The sequence below is a fragment of the Eleutherodactylus coqui genome, chromosome 12 (assembly GCF_035609145.1).
Source record: "Eleutherodactylus coqui strain aEleCoq1 chromosome 12, aEleCoq1.hap1, whole genome shotgun sequence".
Classification (NCBI taxonomy): domain Eukaryota; kingdom Metazoa; phylum Chordata; class Amphibia; order Anura; family Eleutherodactylidae; genus Eleutherodactylus; species Eleutherodactylus coqui.
The window spans coordinates 24,821,832-24,838,803 of NC_089848.1; the positions used below are offsets into that span (position 1 = coordinate 24,821,832).

General features: G+C 45.9%; 1 protein-coding gene and 1 long non-coding RNA gene across 2 annotated transcripts; one reads left to right on the forward strand and one right to left on the reverse strand.

Annotated features, from left to right (window-relative positions):
• Positions 1-41: 41 nt before the first annotated feature.
• TMEM42 (transmembrane protein 42) lies at positions 42-10,238 on the reverse strand. The gene is made up of 3 exons (XM_066584736.1): positions 10,066-10,238; positions 5,162-5,308; positions 42-1,602 (listed from the first exon to the last, which is right to left on the reverse strand). The coding sequence occupies exons 1-3, from the start codon at positions 10,207-10,209 to the stop codon at positions 1,465-1,467; spliced, it is 429 nt and encodes a 142-aa protein (XP_066440833.1). The 5' UTR covers positions 10,210-10,238; the 3' UTR covers positions 42-1,464.
• Positions 10,027-15,982, forward strand: LOC136586601 (uncharacterized). Its single transcript, XR_010787307.1, has 3 exons — positions 10,027-10,220; positions 15,550-15,658; positions 15,735-15,982. It is a non-coding gene; the product is annotated as an uncharacterized lncRNA (long non-coding RNA).
• Positions 15,983-16,972: the final 990 nt, after the last annotated feature.

The following is a 16,972-nucleotide window of genomic DNA, read 5'->3' on the forward strand; positions in this document are numbered from 1 at the left end:
GGTTTTTTTTGCCTTCCTCTGGATCAACAAGGGGGGGGGGGGGGGGGGGGGTTGAAACAGGCTAAACTACATTAACATTGTCTTCATTCAGCCCAACATACCATGTTACTATGTTACATTTATTTTTAACAAATAGTGTAATTCTCTCCTCTCGGTGTTGGAGCATTATGAACTAATTTTTACATCAGTGTCCCTTTAAGTCTAGTTGTAAAATACAGAGTGATTCAGAAGTCAGGGCCACCTGGAATATCTTAAGGAAAAGGGATGCAAGTAGGAAACTGTAGAACAGTTAGATGAGTGTGGGGAAAACACTTTGGGCACCATGGTGGTGTCTGACAGCCATTTTTGTGACCTTCATCTTAGATTCAGCCCAAGAAACGTCAATGGAAATGGGGTCATGTGATACCTGATTTAACAGTAGAATGTAATCAGTAATTGATAAGTACCACCATTTTTGAGTTAGGAATGATGTCATGTTATGTAATATTTAAGTAGTTATGTGGTATAGAAAACACTAATCGCATGGCTTTTCATCTACCAGAAGATGCAGTAAACAATCCAGGACAGAATTGAGACCATTCTGATGGTCAGTAACAGAAGTTCATATGAGGTGGCCGAGGTTTTCAATGAAGAACACACAAAGCGACAGAGTTTGTGCACAAACTGGCAGGATCCTCCGGGGTCAATAGCTGTGCCAGTTGTTTTCACGAAGAGCCAACAGAATAGCACCAGGAGACTGGCATTGGAGCATGGTGTGAGTCAACTAACTGTCATAAAACTGGCACAGTTCTTGACACCGGGGGGGGAAATCACTGCTCAGAAGACTGGTTGTCAGTTTGTCCTGGACACTACCAATTTTCCTGAATGTCTGAATCAGTTTCCTGACAGCTTGTGCACAAACTCTCATCTTCTTGGGTGTTCTTCATTGAAAACCTTGGCCACCTCATATGAACTTCTGTTACCAACAGTCAGGATGGTCTCCGTTCTGTCCTGGATTGTTTACTGCATCTTCTAGTAGCCGAAAAGGCATCCAACTATTTTTCCATACCACATAATTCAACATGACAGCTTTATTAAAACTCAACAGGATCTCATCCATAACTCGTAAACGGTTGCAGGTATTGAAGAAAATTAATGCCCCTTTAAATATCTGATAAAATCCTACCCTTAAATCATGTATCCTAGGACTCCTTTTCTATTGAAGTTTCATGGGAAGAATTAAAAATGGCCGCCACCAAGATGGCTGATGGCACCGTAATAATGCCAAAAAGTTACCACCACCCCCCATCTATCTAGGTGTTCCACAAAGTTTCCTACTTTTTGTTCAGAACATGTGCTGTGGCCCTGACTTTTGCATCACCTTAAATATTTAGTTTCCAGTTTTTGGAATATTTTCCTATACAGTGAAATGAGTAATTTCAACGATTAGCCAGGGCTGCGTATGCCAACAGGTAGATTAGTCAGCTAGCTCTTCTTTTTTGTTGTATCTTCTGTTTGTGAAGAGGAGGTGTGAAGTAATACCAATCCACAAAGTGTGATAGAAATCCCAACCCACCAGAGCATGGCACGCGACTCTCCGAAAAGAACTCTACCAAGGACAGCCTGTTGAAGATAGGTATAGATGTGTATTAATTGCAATTTGTAAGAACCGATAAAAGCTAAATGTTGACAACCTATCTAGTAAATTGTTGATGAAACTGTATTGCCTAATGGGGCCTTTACACGCACATGTTTGGATGCAATTTTTAAATTTTATTCCCAAAAAGTCAATGCCAGGTGTGGATTGGAAAGGGGGGGGGGGGGGGGTTATATAGAAAATATTGTATTATTTCTTCAGTTTTTTTAGAATCCACTCCAAGCCTTAATAAACTGTTTCAAAACCTACACATGACAACACACCGTATTTTTGCATTATAAGACACTTTTTACCCACCAAAGTGGTGGGAAAGAGTCAGTTTGTCCTATAAAGCGAACATGACAAAATTCGGGCTTGGCAGGCAGCAGTGTGAGAAGGATTGCATGTCCATATCTTATCACAGCTGCCTCTGGGACTGCATACAAAGCAGGGGAGGAGAGCTGCCCATAGTAGCACTTTCCTCTGGGGCTCACTAATCAGATATTCATATGGGCGGCTCTCCTCCCCTGCTATGTATGCGGTCCCAGACGGCACTCACCAATCAACTGGCCATAGGGGTAGTTTTCCTCCCCTGCTATGTAATCCCACATGGCAGCTGTGTGAGAAGGATCTCACATCCGCTCCATAGTAGCCGCCCCATATGAACTGCCGATTAGTGGAGGCGGGGGAGCAGTTCTTGCCGGCGCTCACCAATCAACTGGTCGCATATTAGCAGTTTACGCTTAGGTTAAGCAGCACTGCTGATTAGAGCCACCTGATTGGCTCTTTAGCACCACGTGACTACACAGCGTGCATGCACATTGCCTTCAGCAGCCGTGCACTACACACTACAGTTAAGCAGACGTGCACTATACACTACACTTAAGCAGCACGGGGTTAGGTTTAGGGTTAGTTTTAGTGTTTAGGGTTAGTGTTTAGGGTTACGTTTAGGTAATCCTAAACCTAACCGTAAACCTAACCCCGTGCTGCTTAACTGTAGTGTGTAGTGCACGGCTGCTGAAGGCAATGCGCGTGCACGCTGTGTAGTCACGTGGTGCCGAAGAGCCAATCAGGTGGCTCTAATCAGCAGCGCTGCTTAACCTAAGCGTAAACTGCTAATATGCCAACTGGTCGTAGGGGTGGTTCTCTTCCCCTGCTATGGAGCGGACGTGAGATCCTCATCACATAGCTGCCAGCTCCATAGCTGGGGAGGAGAGCTACCTGTAGGTACAGCTCATTGGTGCCTTCTTGTGCTGAAATGTATGCACAATACCTCACCATAACGAGACATACAATGCAGGGTTCCTGAAAAGTTGGGTGACAACTAATGGAATCGTCATCATGTTGTCACTCAGCTCTTCCCATATCCTGAAATGCCAGCTGCAGAGTTATGCAAGCATATATACCATATACATCACTATAACAAGTCAAACATGGCATTCAGGGCTCAGGAGAAGCTGGGTGACAAGTAATAGGATCACCATTACATTTACACTCACCTGTCCCTGGATCCTCAATGGCAGGTTGACCCAGTGGTATACACTTTCATTCTGAAGGGGTACTACTACTCTTGATTCCTCCTGTAATACCTCACTGCTTGCTCTGCATGAGTTCAAAATATTTTTTCCCCAATTTTTCTCCTCTAAAACCCAGGTGTGTCTCATCATCAGATGCGTCTTATAGAGCGAAAAATACGGTAACCTAATCAGACCGAGTGGATAGAGGCAGAGATAGAACTCTACAGCACATCCTACTGGCAATTGATCTTAAACAAGCATTCACGCAATCATTTCGTCTAGATGATGACATTTAGCAAAAATAGCGCGGCACGCTTAATGTAGAATCTCAATTTACTGCATTTTTTTTTTAATACAGTGGTATACACAAGTGGCCTAATATGATATACAACCCCAATTCCAAAGAAGTTGGAACTCTTGAAATCTCATAACTAGATTTTATTCACAGAAGAACATAGAACACACATTTTTCAATTTCATTAAAAAATTAACTCATTTAGAAGTTGATGGCAGCAGCACATCTCACAAGAGTTGGGGCGGAGCCGCGTCTACCATTGTGTAGCGTCCCCTCTTGTTTATACAACATCCTGTAAACATCCGGGAAGTGAGGAGACCAACTGCTCGAGTTCTGGGAGAGGAATGTTGCCGCGGTCGTCTTTGCTGGATTTTTCGTTTCATAATACGCCAACTGTCTTCTATTGGTGGATGTTCTGGACTGCAGGCAGCCGATGCAACACCTGGCCTCTTCTGCTGTTGTGATGGATGCAGCATTTGGTTTAGCACTGTCTAGCTGAACTATGTAAGGCCTTTCCTAAAACAGACGTTATCTAGATGGGAGCGTACGTTGTTCTAAAACCTCCATGTACTTCTCAGCATTGATGGGGCCTTTCAAGATGTGTTAGCTGCCCATGCCATAGGCACCAATGCACCCCCATACCGTAAGACATGCAGGGTATTGAACGGTGTGCCGATAACAAGCAGGATGGTCCTTCTCGAGTCCGCAGCTCATGGTGTCCATAGTTTCCAAAAACATCTTCATATTTGCATTCATCTGACCACAGAACAGTTTTCTATTTTGCATCAGTCCATTTTAAATGAGCTTTGGCCCAGAGAAGACGCTGGTGTTTCAGGATTGTGTTGATCTAGGACTTCTTTGCATGATACAGCTTTAGGGTGCATTCAGACAACCGTATAGGAGCTGGGTTTTCATGCCCAGCCGATATACGGCGTCTCTCTCTGCAGGGGGAGGAGGCTAGAAGAGCCGGGAGCAGTGCACTGAGCTCCCGCCCCCTCTCTGCCTCCTCTCCACCCCTCTGCACTATTTGCAATGAGAGGAGGTGGAATGGGGGTGGGGCTAAGTTCCTGGAATTAGCTCCGCCCCTGTCCCACCTCTCCTCATTGAAAATAGTGCAGGGGGGGGGGCGGAAGCTCAGAGCACTGCTCCCCCTGCAGAGAGACGCCGTATATCGGCTGGGCGTGAAAACCCAGCCGATATACGGTCGTCTGAATGCACCCTTAACTTGCATTTGTGGATTGCACGGTGTTCCCAGACAATGAACATTTCTCTGAAATTGTCCCACAATTTGTAGACAGTTTTTCACAGATTGATGAACCGCTGACCATCTATGCTTCTGAGACTCTGCCTCTCTAACATGCTCTCTTTATATAGCCAGCTGGTTTTCATTAGCATCACTTACTTTTCAAGCCTTTTTTTAACCCGGTCCCAATTTTCTTGAGATATGTTGCTGCCATTGATTTCAAAATTAGTTAATTTTTTTTTTTAATTACATTTAAAAAAGCCTCCCTTTTCCCCCGGCTATGAGTTCTATTGTGAAAATATGGTTATAGGAGATTTCCAAATCACTGCATTCATTTTTTTCCTCTTTACATTTATTTACATTTTACACAGCGTGCCAAATTTTTTAAAAGTGGAATTTGATATGGGGTTTTGGGGCATATTTTCTGCTTTGGAGTGAGAGCGCCCCCTACAGAACATTTGTGATTTCTACCATACTTTTTGAATACTCACTGAAGACACAAAATTCGAGGCGGTGGTTGTCACAGTGGCGGCCGCGGATGATGAAGAATACCTTAAAGCTTTAGCGAAGAAGGTCCACATGGCGGCATTACACAGGAACACCAGGCCAGCACAGCCCAGGCGGAGGAAGAGGTGGACCTACAATCAGCACGGACAGGATAAAGTAAGTCAAGAATTCATCACCAGGATGGCGGAACAGTGAGAAACGTATTGTAAACAGAATTATTTCATATCCACATTGATGTGTTCAACGTGAAACACCCCAATAAGTCAGCGCTCAAAGTAAGAGATATAACCGGGAATCTACAGCCCGTGAACTCAGAACCACCAGTTTGTGCATCCAGCAGTCCTGAACGATTTATCGGACCGTGTAAAAGGGCGCTAAGATCCCGCTCACACAAGCATATACTTATTTGCGCATGCATGAGCGTAGCGCTTTCGCAAAATACTTTTTTGGCGTGTGAATTTGTGTATTTTACTGTACTTTGCACATTTACGTGCAGGAAAAAAAACGCACTGATGGAAACGGCTAATTAGTCTAATAAGTTCCAGATGTGTTCTTTTACAAACACAACTACGCAATGTCTCACGCATCTCCTAGCGTATTTTGCGCGCATCCCCATTGGCTTCGATAGGGACTTTTGGTTTGTGAATGAGTAGTAAACTAGAGCACGCTGCGCTTTTTCTTTTGCACGGATGAAATGCGCAGTCAAAATCTGCTCATATGAACAAACCCACCGACCTCAATAGGTTCTCCTCTGTATTACAGCAGCTTGTATTCCCACCTGACATAACATTGGGTGTGTCTTCCCCTTTAAAAAGTTTATAGCGGCACCAAAATATTGGCACGTGCAGCTATTAACCCTTGTGAATGGCTGGCGGGTTGCTGTACGGTGCGGCGCCCGCAGACATGCCAGTATTGCAGGTGGTGTCAAGCAACAGTGCCGGGCCACACAACGATTTTTTTGCGTGCACATCGGCATATTTCATCATACTTTTTGCGCCTGCAAGGCACGTTCATTTGCCATGGCAAAAAAAGACCAGTTGAAATGGTTAATTAGTCAAATGAGTTGCAAAAAAAGAAAAAATATCACCGAAATAATTACGATGCATTTACCATTCTTTACTATAAGAAGCACATGCAGTTTTTTTTTTTCACGCGTGCGAAAAACACATGAATCACATGTTTAATGCAGAAAAATCACCGATACAATGAGTGCAATGTAGGACATCTTTTCTCGGACCCATATCGCAGTCGCCCATGTATATAAGGCAGTACTGTCAAAGGAAGAGACCGTCGCCATTGGTTCCTGCCCACAGTGAGCTGTTATGGCGCAGGCTCTGTATACAGCCCTTTAATGGGTGAGGCAGCTGTCAGGACATGAAGAGGAGGTTGGGCCAAGCGGTGGGCGTGGCTTCACTAATTTAGAAGAACCATCACAAAAACCATAATAAATGTATATGAACAGGTTGCATGCATGTGTATTTAAAAGGCTTTGTTTACATTTAACCCAAATGGTCCAACCCCTTCTAGAGGCAGGGCTTAAAGGGGCTGCAGCAAGACTGACTTATGCGAAGAGAGGTGATAAAAGTCTTATCATGAGTCTCACTACTGACACCCCCGCTGATCCTGACATTGGGGTCCCATGCCCCTCTCTTTTTGTCACTGTGGGCTTGATGCCCCCAACCGCTGTGATGTAAAGACTGAATGGAGTGGCAGTTGCACATGTGCGGGGCAGATGGAAATAAAAAATAAGGGAAGGGGAAAGGGACTTGTTATTTGTATAGCATCAACTTATTTCGCAGCGCTTTCAGGTAATTTACTTATCACCGCCCACCAAGCTGGGGACTCATCTTACCGACCTCGGAAGGATGGAAGGCTGAGTCAACCTTGAGCCGGCTACCTGAACCAGGCAGGGATTGAACCTGCAACCTTCAGGTTGTGAGTGAGATCCTAGGACTGCCTTAACACTCTGTGCCTCACAAGGCCCCTAGAAATACAAGATCTCTGCCATCTCACTGAAGATGAAAGGAGCAGCACCGCACGTGACTGCATTTAATCTCCAGGTCAAGGCGGGTGGGATGGGGATGGGGGAGGGAGGGGGACAAGAGGCTCGGATTCTGCACCAATTCTGAGAACAATGGGGAGACCCCCACTGATCGGACTGGTACTGCCTATCCCATAGACTGGTGACAAAAGTCAATCTTGGTACAACTGTTAAGACCGCTTTCAGACTAGCGCATTTCTGTGTCTGTAATACGAATGTGTGTCCCGGCGCTCCAAATGTGGGTCAGTAAAACCTGCAGTCGGACCGGGACACAAAGAAACGCACCCATAAAACGTTCATCTGAAAATCGGAGACGATGGAGAGTTTGCAGGTGCTACAATACAGAAGAGAGGGCACTGCAGTCCCATTTGGGGACTAAAAAACAAAGGAAAGTTTATTCATTTTTGCATTCATCATGACCCCCCCCCTCCCCCATCAGAGACAAAAATTTGATATCAGTGGAAACAACCTCAAAAACTTTCATTTAGCAAAATCAGAAGCCGTCCTTGTTGCCCAACCACAGCGCAGCTTTCATTTCTCACGTTCCTGAGGTTAAGCTGCTCTGTGATTGGTTGCTAAGGGAACAAGGACATCTTCCTGTTAGACAGTTTTGCTAAACAAAGCCTGTAAAGTTTTGTTCTGCCTTTGGCCGCCTGCAGACGGCCGCGTCGGATCCCACTGCGAGAATTCTTGCAGCGGTATGTGGTCCCGTGCCCCGCAGAGACCTGTGGCTCACCCGCTCCGGGCGTCTTCTCTCTGCACTATGTGCCGGCTGTCGGCCAACGCACAGAGCGGAGCCCACTCGGCACTAATGACATCTGTGCGGGCCTCTGCCTAGGACTGCGTTATCTAATGCAATCCTATACAGGTGAGCACGGGTGGAAATTCTGCGGGAAATCCCGCTGCGTAAATTCCGCCCGTGTGCAGGGGGCCTTAGTCGGCACTGAGGAGGCGGAGTAGGAGAGAAAATACAAAAATGGCCGTCAATGAAGATAGGAGAGCAAGTAGTGTCCCGGTTTGGTGAAGCTCCGCCCAGCGGGCGCACAATTTTTAAGTGGTACTCCGATTTTAAGGAAAAAGGTTGCATCTGTAAGCGAACATCATTCCAGTGAGCGTGGAAACAGCGGGGCGTCCGTGAAAGGGCATAGGAAGTCCTCAGAAATCCATCATCAAAGTGATGACCCGCCGCCGGCTGTGTGGGGGATTCTGCGCGAAGGTTTGCGACATTATCCCTACTGATGGCAACGGTTACCCTGAAACAGGACGACAAAGTGTGGTGACATTCTGTTAGAGTATGCGAACTAATGGAAATCGAGGGGTTCATGGAGTCTCATGTTTAGTGATCAAGCCGCCTGCCCCTTCTAGGACAACAAACCTACTGCGAGAATCCAGAGGTGGGGATAACACCTGTCTACGTGCAGCACATGGGCCACTCCAAGGTGATGAGGTTTGCGCTATAACCTGTAGGTAAGTCTCCGTCTAACTCCATGAGGAAACAACCTGAGGTTTTCGTACCTGGACGCTAGAGATCTTCCGTGGCCTCCACGTTCCCCGGACCTTACACCTTGTGAGGTCTCCTCTGGGGGGGTTAGAGTCTAAATGTCCCCTTACTGCCCACCATGATCTGCAGCATCCCTGAAGCCATTGCATCCGTTAGTCGTGATTCGGTGCAACATGTATGTATGAACTTGACTCCAGGCTCCACGTGTGTCTGGTGACAAAGGTTGTCAATTTATACAGCTCTGATGGGGAGAACATTTTTGATGTTGTGCAACAAAACTTGAGTTTCTGTTTCCATTGATATCACATCTCTATATCGGAGTGTCAGTAAGCAGGAGTTATGGGGGTCTTACATTGGGGGGGGGGGGAGAAATCACGTGCAAGGCCCCATGCACACGGCATGCGGAGTCTGTCATGGTGCCCTCCCAAAACCCCATACTCCCCTTCGGATCCGCTCTGTAGCTCCCGCATGACACTGCCGACACGCATGCGCAGTACAGCACATTACGCACCGGCTGCGGAAGTATAAAGTGACGGGCGGCTTTTATTGACTACAATGGAAGCCGTCCAACATATTCCCGCAGCAAACAGGGCATGCAGCGTGGACGTTGAGCTAATAGCTGGGGTGACACGCGGCGGATAGCCGTCCGTGGGCATTAGTCCTAATAACTGTATATTTGGTATCGCTGCACTTGTACAGATACGTGACCATATTCTGGGAAACCCGACACCATCCCCATGTGGTCACCCCCCCCCCCCCCTACTTATAAAAAAAGTTTCTAAAAGTGAATACATTACGGACACACAGACACATTTGCGCATTAGAAGCCCAACGCCCGCCATACAAAGACAATAGAAGCCACCGATTTCAATGTGTTCGTTCGCCTGCACATATCTGGCGCCCGCAATTCAGCTGCACCAAAAAATATGAAGCCATTTTCCTGCACTCTTGCCCTGAGAAAGGGCATTTGGAGCTCATGAAGCTATTGGCCGTTCCCGTGGCTGGGGGCATCGCTGCCGGATTTTACTGCCTGCGCAAAACTTACAGTAAGATACGTTGATGCGCACCCAAACATGCCACAGCCGTTCTGCAAAAACACACTCAGATACGCTTGTGTGAAACCCACCTACATCATAAAGTACAGATTGCCCCACAGGGGGCAAAAAAACTTTTTAAGAAGAAGTTCTCATGTTCGTAGATGAAAAACAACAAGAAAAAGGCAGAAGGCCCCAACTGGAAGGGGTTAACCTCGAGCTGGACGAGGAGGGCGGCATTAACTCTGTACAGGCCGTCCTACGTATTGGCACCCGTGCGCTCTCCACTGGTAGGTAGGTGCGGCCACTCACCGCCTCACAGGTATCCGTCCGCTGCCCTCCCGCCGCCTCACACAGACTCCTCATATAATCCGCTCCCACCGCAAGTTTGGCGCAGGAGGCGGCCAGCGCCCCCAGGAGCCCGGCCGCCGCGCTACAGCCCCAGCTGGACCACATTGAACGGCCAGGTAAGAGCGTGTGTCCTGCTTTATCACGTGACCACGTGACGACGCTTGGCGCTGGAGGCGGGTCGGCCATGTCATGTACGGGCAGCTTTGCCAGTAGTGCAGAGCTCTGGGGTGATTGTCAGTTATGTTGGTGGGGAGTACAGAAGTCAATAGTCCTGGTGTAGCTGTGTCACTGCCATCATCATGGGGTGGAGACATTTTCACAGTCTTCTTTTTGAGTTCACCCAAAAAAGAGCAAAATGACACCATGCTGATATATTGTGCCGCTAGTAGAGCGCCCCTCCCAGGACGGCGACCGCTACCTGTATGTATAGAAATATCCATGCTGAGGAAAACTATTCGGTGGATTTGGGAATAATGGAGCGTATCCATGAAAGCTTCTGTGACATTTTGCGGCATAAAAAGGGTTCCTTGAAATATAATCCCTATCCCAAAAATAAGCCCTAGCTACATCAAATAATAAATAAATAGTAATACATCACCTAAGAGGCGCTGTCCGCTCCGGTGCGGGTCTCCTCTTCAGCTCCAGCACTCGTCCGTAGTCTTCAGGCAGCCTTTCTTGGATTGGAGGTTTAAAATCCCCGCCTCCAGGAAGCGCTGGCTGTGATTGGTTCTTGAGCGCTGCTGCTCAGCCAATCAGAGCCATGCTCAAGAACCAATCACAGCCAGCCTTTCATGGAGGCAGGGATTTTAAACCTCCGACCAAGGAAGGGCTAGCAGAATACTACAGACGAGCGCCGGAGATGACAGCGGCTGTTAGGTGATGTATCATTATTATTTATGCAGCTAGGGCTTATTTTAGGGCTTTTTCATTAGGACTTCCTACTGTAACAGTTGCATCGCACGAGAACTGCGTTTGCAGGCGTTGTGATGCAACAGAAAGGAAGGCTCCATAGGGAAGCATGGGCTACAAAACCTCGCACATCGCGGCTGTATAGAGCATGCTGCGATTATTTTCTCTGCGGCATACAATTACGTCCTGCAGCATCGGGGTATGTATGAAGGGAGATCACGCAGCAATCACCCTCCATACAATACGGGCGCCAGCTGTTTCTTACAGCCAGCGGCAACAGCTCCGATAAGCCACGCGGCTCACCAGAGCTGGTAACCCTTTAAATGCCTCTGTCAATTCTGGCAGCGACATTTCAATCCCCCAATTTTCGGGCGTCACATACGACTCCCTGCGATGAGATTACAGGGAGCCGTGCGGGTGTCATGGCAGCTGGGGGCCTTCTGAAAGGCTCCAGGGCTGTCCTGGTAGAATGCCAATCAAGCCATGCCGATGGGGTGGCTTGATAGACTGGCTGTCCACTAGCAGTATGATGTAATGCTATGGCAATACATCATACTGCAGGAGCGATCAAAGCCTCGCAAGTACTTGTCTCCTCTGGGGACTAAGAAAAAAAGTAAAACTAAGACCAATAAAGTTGTACTAATTATTTAAAAAAAAAGTAATACAAGTTTTAAAGAAAACCCCTTTTGACATATTTATAATACAAGAATCAAAATAAGACAAAAATACATATTTGGTATCGCTGCGTCCGTAGAAGTCCGATCTATAAAACTAACACATTATTTACCCCGCACGATGAATGTCGTCAGAAAAAAAAAGGGAAAGACAGAAATGCACTTTTTTGGTCCGTGTCTCCAAAAAAAAAAAAAAAGCAATAGGCCCCCTGCACACGGGCGGAAATTCTGCAGCGGGATCTCCCGCAAAATGTCCGCCCGTGCCCGCCTACATAGGATTGCATTACAATCCCATGCAGACAGCCGCGATTTGTCTGTGTGAAAACACGTCTGGAGAACAAATCGCATCATGTTCTATTTCTGTGCGGGTCTCGCAATCGGCAGCCGACGCTTAGCAGGAGACAGAAGAGGCCGGGAGCGGGTGAACCGCAGGCCACTGCAGGGGCACGGGTCCGCATCCCGCTGTGAGAATTCTCGCCGCGAGATCCAACCCGGCCGTCTGCAGTTGGCCATAGAAACCGATTAAAAAGATGTATGTATTCCAAAGTGATACCAGTGCAATCTGCAGGACATCCCGCTAAAAAATGAGCCCTCGCACAACTACGTCGACAGAAAAATAAAAAATCTGTTGTGTGCAAAACATGGCGGCATAAAATAATAAAAAAATATATATCCAAAAATAAAAGTAGTACAGCAAAAAAAAAAAAAAAAAAACCTATACAAGTTTGGTATCGCAGTAATCGTACCGACCCATAGAATGAAGCTATCGGGTCATTTTTGTTGCAGTTTGAGTGCCGTAGAAACAAGATGCACCGAAAGATGGTGGAATTTCCTTTTCTTTTTTCATTTTACTCCATTTGGAATTTTTAAAAAGTTTTTCAGTACATTATATGGTATATTAAGTAATACTATTGAACAATACAACTTGTCGTGCAAAAAACAAGCCTTCATACAGCGAGGCCGATTGATAAATTCTTAAAAGGGGGAGAAAAACTGAAAATGAAAAAAACAAAGGAGTTAAATTACATTTTATTCAATTTTTTTTACACTAGTATTTGGTCCCTGAAGGGGACTTGAACATTCAGTTGTTTGATCACTAGGATAGTACACTGTATTACTTATGTAGTGCATTCTATTATGTCTATGACAGCTGCCTATTGTGTGGGAGGCAGGGATAAATGAACTGAGTTACATGACAGACATAAAGGTCCTTCTCAGGCTTCTAATTCGTGGAACTTAGGCCCGCCCCCGCCCCGCCTCTCCTCATTGCAAATAGTGCAGAGGGGCGGAGAGGAGGCAGAGAGGGGGTGGGAGCTCAGTTCCTGCTCCTGGCTCTTCCATCCTCCCCCCTCTGCAGATGAGGATGACGTATATCGGCTCGGCGTGAAAACCAAGCCGATATACTTTCGTGTGAATCCAGCCTTAAAAAGATGTATGTGCAGGTTTAGAGCCTATCAGTGAGGTCAGGGAAAAAGTGTATTGGCCGTCATTAAGGGGCAAAGATAGTAAGGCTTATACAAAAATGCACGAAGAATAAAAAGACTTGGCAGAGGATTTTGCAGAATTGCGCCAGTGTCTACAAAAGTGGGGTAACACGCAAGGGAACAATAGCTGACACATTTACATTTATTATTCCTAATAGCACTGAGTAATTTTCTTGAGCCTATATATATATATATATATATATATATATATATATATGAGCTTGTTACCCGCGACTTTGTCTGTGTGGAATTTGTATTTTTTAAATCTAATCTGTGTATTGCTGTATATTAAAATGTAAAAAGTTGAAATAGTTGCTAGATGCACTGTTCAGATACAACCTTCTGCTTCTGTGTCTGGCAAACATGGGTGTCGTCCCATTCTATTTGTTCCCTGAGCTTATATTCACTCTCATCCAGCACTCCTAGGGTTAATAGCTTCAGGCCTCCTGTTCAGCTGATGCACCTTTTCCAATCATCACCCTATGTATCTGCCCTGGGCCTTTCAGACCTTGCTGCAGTGTTGATGAGAGTTTGTTCCCATCACGTCCTGTCCAGCCGCTGCTTCGGCAGCTACCTAGCATCCTGCGTTCTTCGTTCGTGTATTCTGTGGTCTGTTATTCCCGTTGTCCGCTTCTCTGGTTATCCCTGTCAGTTTGTTCCTCCTTTGTTTCTTTACTACCCGGCGTTCTTGTATCTTTGTCTTATAGGTGTTCTGGCCCGCCAGGGTAAGTCAGCGCCTAGAGGAAGACCATAGGAGCCGTCCTTATCGGGACGAGTGCTCCGCTTGTAGGCAGGGTCTCCCTCTCCTGGTTATCAGTTCAAGGCAAGATACTTTTCCTAGTTTCCATCCGCATACAGGGCTGTACATCCGGTATCTTACCTTCCACGCTGGGGTTGGCTGTCAGCCATGCTGGATCAGATCTTCACCTACCCGGGTAGGTTGACACAGTGGTTCCGCATCCGCAGTCGTTACATGTAGTAAGAGCTAAGTCTGTGCAATCAGCTGCAGGTGTTGTAATATATAGGTAACACACTGTTGCAATGGCTAGGATGAGAACTAGCTCCAGTACTGACCCTTTAACCCATTGACTGCTGGGGTCAATGTTTAGGGGTTAATTTGAAAGAGCAGCACTAAATTTGAAACGGTGCACAAAAGGAGTATTGCAGTGTATTATAGAAACAAAGGATCACATGTTTAAGTTTTTTCCCGCTGGGACCATAAAAAATAAACCAGTCATCCAGTAAAAGACCAAGTGCTCATATAGCTGACAGAGAAATCAAAGAGGTGTGGGTGGGGACACGGAAACAAGTTTATAAACAAAGTGGGAATTCATTAACGTGCTTATAGAGTCTGGTGTTAGAGTCACAGTCTTGCACTGCTCCAACATGTGCACAAATTGTGACACTTCTGCTTTTACACCACCCTCAGCACCTTTTTTTTTTTTGACAATGTGGGCAGGCTTAACAAAAGAGGGCAGGGCTTGGCCACAAGTCATCACATTCACTATGAACTATGGCAGGAACTGGTGTAAATTATAGCAGAAATCTACAGCAGGGTTTACTTGCCATAGATTTCAGGGAGTTGAGCCTGGTTGTCCCAAGATGTACCCAATGTAATAAGAGGCTTGCACCTCTTATGTTTGGTGTTTTTTACTCTGTCACCTGAAGGCCCATTTCGACATAACAATTATCGCTCAAAAGCTATCTTTTGAGCGATAATCGTCGTGTCTAAACGCGCTGCTATCATGCACTTTTCGTGCACTATTTGCTCATTATTAACTTTTAGCAAGCTAAAAATCAGCGATGAGCCTTATCAGTGCCGCGTTCTCAGCGGGATACCGCCGATAGTATTGTTTCAGCTGGTATCCCCCTTGAAGCTCTCAGTGGGACACCAGCTGACAGCTCCGAGAACAAAGCAGCTGTATGCAGAAGACATCGCTCTTGCTGTCTTCTGCATACAGTGGGAGCCTTTATTTACACACTAATAAGCTCTTAAGTAGCTAATTAGCTGCTTAAGAGTTTATGCAAAGTGATCGCTCAAAACTGTCACTCAAACTGCCGTTTGAGCGTATTTTGAGTGATCATCTTGCTGTGTAAATGCACCTTAAGACCAGCATGCAAAACATTGATCTGGGTAAGTGCATCAGAAATGGCTGAGTGCTAAAGTTAATGGGAGCTGCGGAAACAGCGTAGCACAGCACGGACGGCCCTTTCCATAGGCTCCAGCCGTGCGGCCAATAGACAGCAGTGGGGTTTCCATCTTGGCTATGAAAAGCCAAAGTGGAAATATCCATTTAAAAGCTCATTTTGGTTTTTTTTTAATAACTTTTCTAGAGTCCATTATTTCATTTCATTACTTTTTATTTATGTTTTTTAAGATATAATGAAGATCTTGAACTGGAAGAGTAGGTCACAGTGGAGACGACTCCGTTACACCCGGGTCATGAACTAGAAGACGCCATTCACACAGCAATTTTACCGTTGAAGGTGTTGTCATACAAATACTAATATGGTGCGTCTCGATGACCGGAGCGTGTAATAATATTGTTCTGTATTGCTATAGGAAAGCTTTGAGGGTCAGATGACAGAAGACAACATTGAAGTGGGGATCTGCAGTGAAACTGGATTGAAGCGACTCACTCCTGCTGAAGTTACGGATTACTTGGCAGCAATAGCATAAATCCCAGGGTCCATTTGGGGAGATTGGTTGATAGAGTTTGCTTTTCTGCCACTAAAGGATACAAAATGTTTTTTTGCAGTTTTTTTGCATACTTTCTTATTTCTACCTGTCTGACAGATCTTTTTAAAAATATGGATCTAATCACAATAATAAACGATATCAGACTGTCGCCGGCTGTTTGTATTGACCACAAGTTATGTGACAGCATCCGGGGGTTTCACATCCAAGGAATCCCCTGCTGCAGCTGTCACAGCCGCAGCAGGGGATAGTGGGCAGTGCACTTTGTGCGCAGAAAAACGCAGCCAAATGCGTTTTTTTCTGCATACCGCCTGCTTCTGTTACGCAAATTTTTTGTACGTTTGCATTCTGCGCACAAAAATGTGCACGTTAAAACGCCCGTCTGACTGAGCCGTAAACCGTTTGCACAGTGCCCTCCATAAAGTACCGCTAGTTTTTGCAGAACTATGAAATAGCCATTCATTCATTCTCACCCACATCTCAGTGCAGTCATACGTGAGATGTGCGCCTTTACAAGTCAGATCTCGGACACTTTATGTTAATTAAGGCTGTGATCTGAATTTCCATAAATAAAGTCAAAATTGAATACCCCTCCTTCATTTCAAAGCTGGCCCTGATCTAATAGTGTAAAATATCCGCTGTGGATTCGAGTCACGGTGTGGATTTTCCAATCCCAGCATGCTCTACTTGCTGCGGGAAATTCACTGTGGGTTTCATTCAGTATCAAGATATTCACTCATGAAGGATAGTTGTTCGGTGAATGGAGGCGATGCGCGCCAGAGATTTCTCCCAGCTGTCCGCCTCCATTTATCGTGAACAGGCAGCAGTTGATGAATGACTGCCTGTTTACACTGAGGGAGAACTCACTATTCACTTCATTTAGGTGAGCTGAAGAGTAGCGACTAGCAACTACTGAGCGCTTCCTCACATGGCGCCCTGTCAGGTCCCGGATTTACACGGGACAACTACCGCTGGAAATCATGCATTTGAGATTTTTCGGCCAATAGTTGCTCCATGTAAAACCACCCGAACTCCGTATTCTCTCTTGTGGAGGATAAATACAGCAGATACGAGAAAAGGGTTTTTTTTTTACAATTAATTTA

Coding starts and splice junctions, on each gene's coding strand:
- TMEM42 (XM_066584736.1), bottom strand. CDS start 10,209: ATGTGGTCCAGCTGGGGCTGTAGCGCGGCGGCCGGGCTCCTGGGGGCG. Junction 5,309..10,065: donor GGACGGATACCTGTGAGGCG/GTGAGTGGCCGC, acceptor TGCTGATTGTAG/GTCCACCTCTTCCTCCGCCT. Junction 1,603..5,161: donor CCTCGAATTTTGTGTCTTCA/GTGAGTATTCAA, acceptor TATCTTCAACAG/GCTGTCCTTGGTAGAGTTCT.